The sequence below is a fragment of the Pseudopodoces humilis genome, chromosome 16, assembly GCF_049639895.1.
Source record: "Pseudopodoces humilis isolate 2021_Gansu_Grassland_sample_001 chromosome 16, ASM4963989v1, whole genome shotgun sequence".
Taxonomy (NCBI): domain Eukaryota; kingdom Metazoa; phylum Chordata; class Aves; order Passeriformes; family Paridae; genus Pseudopodoces; species Pseudopodoces humilis.
Window position 1 is genome coordinate 18236244 of NC_142215.1, and position 10617 is coordinate 18246860.

The 10617-nt window shown below is 48.0% G+C and overlaps 1 protein-coding gene across 3 annotated transcripts in view; it reads left to right on the top strand.

Annotated features, from left to right (window-relative positions):
- SIN3A (SIN3 transcription regulator family member A) overlaps positions 1-10164 on the top strand; it is a 31610-nt gene extending 21446 nt beyond the window's left edge. For all 3 annotated transcript variants that reach the window (XM_005521383.3, XM_088063163.1, XM_088063162.1), the window contains 10 exons: positions 1084-1200; positions 1901-2139; positions 3277-3460; positions 3646-4219; positions 4643-4812; positions 5842-6015; positions 6669-6761; positions 7113-7207; positions 7400-7607; positions 8982-10164. In XM_005521383.3, coding sequence (XP_005521440.1) covers positions 1084-1200; positions 1901-2139; positions 3277-3460; positions 3646-4219; positions 4643-4812; positions 5842-6015; positions 6669-6761; positions 7113-7207; positions 7400-7607; positions 8982-9212 — 2085 coding nt within the window. In that variant the 3' untranslated portion in view covers positions 9213-10164. The remainder of the gene's footprint in view (positions 1-1083; positions 1201-1900; positions 2140-3276; positions 3461-3645; positions 4220-4642; positions 4813-5841; positions 6016-6668; positions 6762-7112; positions 7208-7399; positions 7608-8981) is intronic.
- Positions 10165-10617: the final 453 nt, after the last annotated feature.

The window sequence follows — 10617 nt, forward strand, 5'->3', positions numbered from 1 at the left end:
CGTGGCTTTGATGGTTGGCATCAGCTCTTCTCCAGCAGCGTTTGTGAAAGGTTTGCAGGGAGCGTGGGGGGGGCAGCTGGAGAAAAGCCTGCTAAATAGTTATGATGGTTAATTACTGACATACCTAACGCTCCTACATTTTATTTATGATGTGTCACGTAGTACAACCTGTGAAAGGAACATTAAGATTGCAAACTTAAGTAAGAGATGACAGACCTGGCTTTCTGTGTAGTCTTAATGTGATCTCAGAGGTCCTTTACAAGGTAGTATGTAATTCAGGGTTATTGCTACCTTTTTACCCAAATTCCCACTTAACCTGCTTTCAGAGTTGTTTCGAGGCCAGCTTTAAAAGCAAATCATGAATCTGTAGACAGATTCTCCCACGTATTCCCTCAGATTCATCTTTCTCCATGAAATGCTGAATTTTTAATCCATGTCTTGACACGTCTCTCAAAAGCTTCTTGTGTGATGTAGTTACAAACTTTTCCCTCTGTGAGAATCTAATGACTCTGTTGTTCAGGCTTTGGGGCTTATGAGAGCTGGACCTGGCTTTCAAGACTGCCTGCCAAAATCATTGTTTCTTTGCCTTCAGCCTCTTTGAGGTTGTTGGTTTGTTTGTTTGCTTTTTAATGTTCTGCTCCTGTATTGAAAGCTGCAGGTGCCGAGCTGATTTGTCAGGAAAGGGGATGTTGGGGTATGGTTTTATACTTCCAATTAGCCTTATTTGGAGGCAGCAGCTGTGTCCTGTCTAACAGTTAGGTCTGCTGTGGTGACCACACAGTGCTGATGGTGAATCACACATGGGGAACCAGCTGGTTGTCAGTAGCAGAAAAGCTCCTTTCATCTTTATTTTCCTCTTCTCTTGCAAGTTTTTTCCTCATAGCTCCATCCCATGAGTTTTTCAGCTGCCTGGCTGTTTGGGTTCTGACTCTTTGGGGTTGCCCTGTCAATGCTGGGCTTTGGAAGGGGCTTTTCTAACTGGGAATTAGATTGTGCCATCAGAAGACTGGTCTTGAAGCTGGCCAGGTGTGATCTCCTTGAACACTGACCACAACTTTTGTTCTCCCTCTGCCTCCCTCAAAGGTTTTGAATGACACCTGGGTCTCCTTCCCATCCTGGTCTGAAGATTCCACATTTGTGAGCTCCAAGAAGACACAATACGAAGAGCACATCTACAGGTGTGAGGACGAGCGTTTTGAGGTAAATTGCTTTTCCTTGGTTCATGTCTCAGAAAGCTCTGTTCTGTGAACAGTTAATGAGCCTGATGTTAATAATACCTTTAATTTTGCATCTTTTATTGTGTCTGCCACCTGGTTTTTGGCATAAAAGCTTGCTTTCTCTTTATGCAAGAAGCAGTGGCTGCATAACCACTAAGTGGCCACCCCTGCCCCTCACCTTTTATGTGGAGCTCTTCGTTCACCCTGCTCCACATGGAATTGTTGAATAGCCAGCGTGGAATTGTTGCATCTTTTCTGTTCTTCCTGCCCACGTAGTGCATGAGAACATGCATTCCCCTGTAATCATCTGCAAAGCAATATGTGCAGGATTTTAAATGACTGACATTTTGACTGGAAATGGAAGTTAGCTGGGCAATTACCTGAATCTGCACAGATTTGGCATGTCCTTTTGTAGAGTAACTGTCAATTGTGTTCTGTTCCCAGCTGGAAGATGTAATTTCCGAACAGTATCGTTCTGGTAGCCTTTAAATTCTTCCACAGTATTATTTAGGTAGCAGATGAAATATAATTGGATTATTTTAGAGCAGCTGAACACCAAAGTGCTTGAGTACACCTTGTTAAACAGGCGCAGCTCCTTGTTTCGTGTCGCTTGAACGTTCGCCTCTGTGAAGTATCATGTTTTGTCTATTCAAATGCTCCAGCTAATGCACTGTTCTCTCCAGCTGGATGTTGTCTTGGAGACCAACCTGGCAACGATCCGCGTTCTCGAGGCAATCCAGAAGAAGCTGTCACGCTTGTCTGCGGAGGAGCAGGCCAAATTCCGGCTGGACAACACCCTGGGGGGCACCTCGGAGGTGATCCACCGCAAGGCTCTCCAGAGGATATATGCTGACAAGGCAGCTGACATCATCGATGGGCTTCGCAAGAACCCGTCTGTGGCTGTTCCCATTGTGCTCAAAAGGTACTGATTGCCCCAGGCTCCCATCCAAAGGGTAATGCACCGTGTGCCATCCAAATCTATGGAAAAGTGGCTAATTTCTGCCCCTAAGGAGTGCGCCCTCCACAAAGCTATAAATTTGCCCCAGAAGGTTGTGGCTGCCCTGCCTCTGGAAGTGTTCAAGGCCAGGTTGGCAAGGCCTGGAGCAACATGGTCCAGTGGAAAGTGTCCCTGCCCATGGCAGGGGGTGGAACAAGATGATCTGTAAGGTCCCTTCCAAACCAAACCATTCCATGTTTCCATTATTCTGTGAAACTAAGAAGTTCATTTATATTCTGGACAGTTGGTGTAATGATCACCTAGAGGGAATTGCCCTCCTGAAACAAAATCCTTACAGCTCAGCTAGGAGGATTTAGAGCTTTTGTTGTGGCCTCTTAAACTTTTTCCTTCAGCACTGTGTGTAAGATAAGGGAACTGCTGTCCCAGGCTTTTCAAATCCTATGGGCGTATGTGCCCAGATCGTGGTGTCTCTGCTATCCTGATTCCCACTCCTGTTTTTGTTGTCAGCCTCCCCTTCCTCAGCTGAAAACGAGTGGATGCTGCATCTCCCTGGGGGAGGTTGAGGAGATGTGTAAGCAGTACATGCTGTTTTATCCCTGTGGGACTCTTGGTCCTGTGTTTTGGAGTTCTGGAGCTGGGCGTAGCAGCCTTCCCAGGATACCCACAAGGTCCCAGTGTCCCTGCCCTTAGACTGAATCAGGGGTGCTCTGCTTGGGATGCTGAGTCAAGGCTCAGAAGTGTGTTCCCAGGATACTCAGGTGTCCATGCTTTGTTCATTGTCCAAACTGAGCTGTTCCTGTTCCACAGGTGGAGCTTTCTGGGGATTTTTGAGAAACCAGGGCCAGCTTTTTTGCTTTCCCTATCCCTTTATTCCCTCTCCTGGGGCTGCTTTGTTCCTGTGTGGCTTTACCTGAATGTGAAAGAAACCCAGCGTGGTTTCTCCAGAAGAGTGTGTCCAGGGGGCACCTCCTGGAAAGCTCCTTTCTGTGGCTTGTCTTTAATCCATGCCCCTTTAATTGGGAGTTCAGCTCTTGTCAGCACTCACCAAGAGCCATGGGCCGAGGTTTTTTTGTATGCTCACCTTTGTTTTCTTGATCCAAGGTTAAAGATGAAAGAGGAAGAGTGGCGAGAAGCCCAGAGAGGATTTAATAAAGTCTGGCGAGAGCAGAATGAGAAGTATTACCTGAAATCCTTGGACCACCAGGGCATCAACTTCAAGCAGAATGATACCAAGGTCCTAAGGTCAAAGAGTCTCCTCAATGAGATTGAAAGCATCTATGATGAGGTGAGATGGTCACCAACAGTTTCCTTCCCTCAAGCTTATGTACTTTGCTAGTGCAGTTTCAGTTCCTGTTCCTCACAGCTTGATGAGGGAGGAAATCGGTTCCACTGGCAGAGCTTTCAAGCAGGCTCTTGGGTGGTGGAGTTGGGATTGTTTAGGCTGATTTTTTTGCTGTTTCTCCTTTGTAGAGGCAAGAACAGGCTTCAGAAGACAATGCTGGAGTCCCCACAGGCCCACACCTCTCTCTAGCCTATGAAGACAAACAGATCCTGGAAGATGCTGCCTCTCTCATCATCCACCACGTGAAGCGGCAGACGGGAATCCAGAAAGAGGACAAGTACAAAATCAAGCAGATCATGTATCACTTCATTCCAGACCTGCTGTTTGCTCAGCGAGGTGAACTCTCGGACGTGGAAGAGGAAGAAGAAGAGGAAATGGATGTGGATGAAACTACTGGGGCTGCAAAAAAGCACAACGGTGTTGGGGGTAGTCCTCCCAAAACCAAGCTGATGTTCAACAACACCACAGCCCAGAAGCTGCGGGGCATGGATGAGGTCTACAACCTCTTCTATGTGAACAGCAACTGGTACATCTTCATGAGGCTGCACCAGATCCTGTGCTTGAGGCTGCTGCGGATCTGCACCCAGGCCGAGCGGCAGATCGAGGAGGAGACGCGGGAGCGGGAGTGGGAGAGGGAAGTGCTGGGCATAAAGCGAGACAAGAGTGACAGTCCTGCCATCCAGCTGCGACTGAAGGAGCCCAGTGAGTGACTTGTGGTGGGAGGCTGGAGGGGAAGAGGTGCTTCTGTTTGTAGTGTGGTGGCAGGTTGTTTGGTGTCTTCAGGCACGTGACAGCAGTGACCTGTTAAGATGGGGTCCCTGGGGAGATGGGAAGATGTGGAGAACGTGGGACTTGGAATAGCAGAAGGATACGCAGCAGTTACTTCATAAGAGCTTTCATTTTATACTTAAATATCCTTAAGTAAAAGCTTTCAGAAATAAAAAGCTCATGGTGGAGGCCAGAGCTAGAAAGCAAGAGATTATGAAAATACCCGTGGCCTTAGAAGGACTTACTTAAACTTATCTTTTATGGACATAAATAACTCTTCAGCTTAAGTGGGCCAGAGCTCCCAGCAGCCCTTCTGAGGGGTGGTGTGCCCATGTCTCCCCTTGTCTCTGGTTGCAGTGGACATCGATGTTGAGGATTATTACCCGGCCTTCCTGGACATGGTGCGCAACCTCCTGGACGGGAACATGGACTCGTCGCAGTACGAGGATTCCCTGCGCGAGATGTTCACCATCCACGCCTACATCGCCTTCACCATGGACAAGCTGATCCAGAGCATCGTCCGACAGGTGCTGCCAGTGAGGCCTGGGCAGCGGGTGGGGCAGGGGGCAGAGCAAGCACACAGGATGTTTGCTGCAGTGAGAGCCCAGGCTGCCACTGGAGGCCAGGTTGTATTGCCTGCGTGGGGAATTGCAGGGGTAAGCAGGTAAATTCAGGGTGTTTCCTCACCCAGCTCTCTAGCCAGCGGAGAAATGATAGAAGGTGATTTCTGATCTGTTTGAATTATTGAGAATATCCTCTACAGAGTTTTCCTTGTTTTCCAGATGTTGTAGGACATAAGTATTCAAAGCATGTCCAGAGCTAATCTTGCTTTAGCTTTGGAAAAAAAAAAAAATGAAATGATATCTAAATAGTTCCTTTCCTTTCTCTCAGTGCTGTAGGAGTGCACACTTTTTCTAAAAGCCTTTTGTCTCTTTTATCTGGCTGCTGGAGTAGCTCATTTTGGCTGTTAAACTCCAGTCCTTTCATTGGGTTGGTAGGAAGAATGTGTGAGCAAAGGAAAATTTCTTGTGCCTTTTTGTAGCATAAAGAGCAAAAAACAGACACAAGGGGCTGGAAGTGGAATAGCTTCAAAGGGTTTTCTTTCAGAAGGGTAGAGGAAGGGTAAAGCTGCTCTTCAGAAGCCCTTCAGTCCAGAGATTAACTGAATTCAGAAGACAGTTGGGAGACTTTTGATTTTTAAACTTACGCAAAATGCAGATTTGATCTTAAACCTCCCACCCCTCTGCTCAGACACAGCAGCAGCCCCTTGGTGAGGAGAGGACACACTGTGTCATGGAGCTCTGGCCCTTCCTCCCCTGCTGCTGATCAGAATGTTCTCTGTGTGTAGTTTTTCTCTGAGTAGCTGTGCTTTGCCACCTGCTAATTTTTCTAAAGATACTGTGGGTTTTTCACGTAGTAGCAGAGACCATCTGCAAGTGGAGGAAACTAAGGGGTTTTTTTGCTTGAGCCCAACCCCATTGCTATTTTGTTCTGTTTTGATGGGGGTGTAGCAGCCTCCCTGACAAACCCCTTCCCCCCATTGCTCCTGTTTGCAGCTGCAGCACATCGTGAGCGATGAGATCTGTGTGCAGGTGACAGACCTGTACCTGTCAGAGAACAGCAACGGAGCCACCGGAGGTCTCCTGGCATCCCAGTCTTCCCGCACGCTCCTGGAGGCCACGTACCAGCGCAAAGCCGAGCAGCTCATGTCTGAGGAGAACTGCTTCAAGGTAAAGCTCTGAACCACAGCGCAGAACCAGCTCTGGGGGTGCCTTTTCAGAAGGACAGGCACCAGTCCTTTAAAAAAGAGCCTTGATCAGGCACCCAAAAATGAAGAAAATTAACTCCATTCCAGCCAAAACCAGCACACGTGCTGCCAGCTTTTGGAACACAGGTTAAAACTTCTGTAAGGGCCCCTCGGAAATGAAGTTTTGAGGTAGAATATATTTCCTGGAACAGCAGTGAATACCCCCTGTGCTTTACAGCAGCTTTGGGCTGTATCATACTGACTGCTTGGCTGCCGCTGCTTTTAATTTGATAGCTCAAACTCTTCTGTTTCTTTGGTGTCTCAGTTTTGTTGACTGTTGGGAGATCTGCCACTACTGACTGGGCATTAAATCACTGCTGCCTGCATACATTGCTAATAAACCTTTGCTAATCAAATCCATACTTTGCTGAAGAGGCAGGAAGTGGTCAGGCCCTTTCTGAGCCAGAGAAGTACTTTGGATAAAAGCCTGAGTGTATAGTATCTTTTCCTGTGCCTTCACACTTACTCTGGGGGCTCGAGAAGATTTCTTTTAAAACTGCCCCACTGAGAAGTGAAGGTGTTTGTTTCTGTTTCAAACCTCCTGTTACTGAAGTTCCTTCTGCTTTTTCTTTATAGCTGATGTTCATTCAGAGCAGAGGTCAAGTTCAGTTAACCATTGAGCTGCTGGACACAGAAGAGGAAAACTCAGATGACCCTGTGGAAGCAGAGGTAGGGGCAGCTTCTCCAGAAAGCTGACTGTGATGGTCAAGGTTGCTCTGGATCAGAGTGCCTGGCTGACTGATGGTGTGGTCTGTTAGCACAAGACAAAGGAACATCAAGGACATTCCATAAAGCTTCCAGTGATGTGAGCAGACAAATCCTTGTTGGTTTGTTTTGTATTAGAAAATACTCAAAACCACATAAAGAAACACTGTATCTGCCTTTTTGGGCATAAGATGCACAGAGCCTTCAGAAGGGATGTTGTGCTCTTCTGTGTGACTTCCAGCTTAGCCTCCTCAGCCCTGGCACGTTGTTTGGTGGGAGGGCGGTAGCTGACGCGTGCTCTGTGCTTGCTTCCAGCGCTGGTCCGACTACGTGGAGCGGTACGTCAACTCTGATTCTACCTCCCCCGAGCTCCGGGAGCACCTGGCCCAGAAACCCGTCTTCCTGCCCAGGTGAGCGGCCAGGCTGTGCTGGGAAAGGCCCTTAGAGCTCATCTCATTCCACCCCCTGCCATGTGCCACTTTCCCACTAGACCAGGTTGTTCCAAGCCCTGTCCAGCCTGGCCTTGGGCTCCACCAGCCCCAGCCAGGTTTGCAGTGCCAGGGGGCGGGCGCTAATCCCAAGAGCGGTTCTCTGGCTTGCAGGAACCTGAGGCGGATCCGCAAGTGTCAGCGTGGTCGGGAGCAGCAGGAGAAGGAAGGGAAGGAGGGAAACAGTAAGAAGTCCATGGAGAACGTGGAGAGCCTGGACAAGCTGGAGTGTAAATTCAAGCTGAACTCGTATAAGATGGTGTACGTGATCAAGTCGGAGGATTACATGTACAGGAGGACCGCGCTGCTGCGAGCTCAGCAGGTAGGAGCCAGCCAGAGAACAGGATGGGCTGCTGGTGTTTCCTGGGACCCACGGGAAGGAAGGAGGCTTTGCTTCTCCAGCTGTTTGGGAAGCTGTAAAGGTTTGGGTATATCCAAGATGAAAAGAGCTTGTGACTCCAGATGTGTGAAATTTAGGATGAAACTGATTTGTTCATCTGGATGCTTTGACATGCTCCTTTTCTCACCTTATGGGTTTTACCATGTATTTAGATTTATAAGACAACTACTTATCATGTTTCTTGCTGACAGCTAGTGGCTTTACTTCATTTGTTGTAAAGTAATTCTCTTAAACTTTGCATCCACATCAGATGAAAAGTATTTTAAAAGTATTTTATTGCAGCCTAGTGACTCTCTGAAATGCTGATACTGGGGATTTTGATTGAATTCCGTCTATCTCACTCAACTGGCACAAACCTCAAGGAAATATAAGCTTATAAGCAGGATACTGTGTGCCAGTGCTCTTCACAGAGAATCTGAACATAAATTCTTCAAGTGTTAAATATGTAGCGTGCAGCTTAGCCCTTGGTTACTGGAATACACTGAGGGAGCTGTAGAAGCTACATTGGATTTTGGAAACTAATCTATTGGATTTAGCAGTTAACACCCCAAAGCAGTCAGTCTCTTCTCTGGGAGAAGAACAAACAAATAATAAAATCTGTAAGTTTTAATCTGGAGATTTAATTATATTGGCTGTTTTCAATTATGACTGTAGCCATGGCTTTATACCATCTGTCCTGGATTTTACATTCCTTAGGCAGATGCTCTTATTCAAAAAAGTGCACAGTTCTTCCTCTCCTGATGTTTCTGTTAAATCAGAGCTTCCTGAGCCCGTTAGACCTGGCCTTGCTTGGGTCTTAATTTTCTGTAGCAATTGTGTCCCCACTATGTGTGGCACGTGTTGAACTTGCTCTTTCCTGGGACTGTGCTCCTCTCTGGGGGCTGGAGACAGACCCTGAGGGCTGGGAAGGGCAGGACTTGCCTGGTTCTGGGTGCTAGCAGAGGAGGCAGCAGCATCTTTTGGGCAATGTAGAAAGGACTCGCTCTGAGCTGGGCATGCAACTTTAAGGCTCCCTCTGGATATGTTCTGTGTCCCCAGCCCGTGAACTGCTGTATTAAACAAAGAGCATCAACTTTTTTGTATTTCTGAGCTCATATTGCCACAAATTTCCTTGGAGAGCAGACCTGGGGGACCTCCATCAGAGCTTTTCCCTCTGTCATTAGTCCAGTGTCCGCGTTACGAATTCCCTCTGTGTTTGATCCCCTTGCCTGTGTCAACGAGTAGCCAAGCTTTGTGTTGTGCTGCAGTTTGGGGGCCAGAGCTGCCTTTTCCTGACACCTCTCCCTGTTTCTGCAGTCCCATGAAAGGGTGAGCAAGCGGCTGCACCAGCGGTTCCAGGCCTGGGTGGACAAATGGACCAAGGAGCACGTGCCCCGTGAAATGGCAGCCGAGACAAACAAGTGGCTGATGGGTGAAGGGCTGGAGGGCTTGGTGCCCTGCACCACCACCTGTGACACAGAGACCCTGCACTTTGTCAGCATCAACAAGTACCGCGTCAAATACGGCACGATATTCAAGACACCCTAGGAGTCCCCCGGGGCGAGGGAAGAGCCCGGGAGATGTGTGTGTGTGCGTGCATCCAGGGAAGGAGGGAGATGCCTTTCTCCCCTCACTGTGTATCTCCGTAACGTGGCCACTTGACTAGAGCGTGGCTGGTACAACGTGTCCCGGCGGGATTCCCTGCGGGGACGCGGATCTCCGCCCGGGGCCGTGGGCTGCCGGCCCTTTTTGGGCAGGAAGGACCCTTCTCTGAACTGAGCCATCCCAGAGAAACACCACGAGCTCGTACACACCAGCAGCGTTGAGGCTTTGACTCCCCAGAGGCCCTGAGCGGCGAGGGAGGGGAACAGGATGCTCTCCACCACCGGACCGCTTGGATGTGTCCCCAAAATCCCCAGGTGCCTGTCACCACTGGATTCTCCTCTCCTTGCGGGCTCCGGTGCGGGGCCGTGGGGCAGCAGACCCCGGCTTCCTCTCGCTCCCTCCCCTCCCTCCCAGGCTGGACTCACCCTGTGCAGATCGGTCTGTCCTTTCTAGTGCCAGTGGAACTGTTTTATTTTTATTTTGGGTTTTTGTTTTTGTTTTTTTGTACCTGCTTGTTTACTAGTCTCTCCTAGTGCCATGCACCAGCTTTTCACACACATGTACGTTCACACACAGCAGAGAACAACACGATTTTAACATGTTCCCCTCCTTTTTTGTAAATAAATGTACAAATTGTCCATTTTTTTCTTTTTTTTTTCTTTTTGTTTTGTTTTTTTTTTTTTAATTAAAGGAATTATGCTTGATGTGCTAGCATAACTGTACTAGCTTCTTGTGTACCATAGTACCAGGTGGCTTGAGAATTAGTACCGACAGACAGACCGATGGAGACATTTATTACACTTTTTACCAAAGGGAGTTATCATTGTAGTGCTTTTGTGTGGAAACTTTTTTCTCCTTTTTTTGTAAATAAAAAAAATAATGTCTTTGTTCTTAACCTGGAGGAAGACGCTCGCTCACCCACAGCCGTGTTCCTGGTCTGAAAGGCGCTGTTGCAGCATGCAGGTTTTGGAGTGGGAAAGGGGAGGGAAAAGGGAGGTGAAATCCAACCCCTTTTCTAAGGCTGGCACGAGGAAACAGCAGAGGCAGCGTGTGCATTTGGGGGTTTAACAACTGAGGTGTAAGTAGCCTGAAAGAGATATAAATACAGAGTATATAATTTTAATTTTTTTAAATTTTTGGCTTTTTTTCCTGGTGGGTAATTTTTATCCACCTTGTCTTCCAGCTCCAAGGATCTTCGCTTTTCAGAAGTGTTGCTGAGCAACTTAGCTGGGGCTGATTGTGCTGATGTATTTTCCCTTTCTTTGTTGGAGAAAACATCGTGGGAAATACCAAGCCAGAATTTGACAAGAGCTGTTCTGCGTCTGTGTGTGTGTGTGTGTGTGTGCAA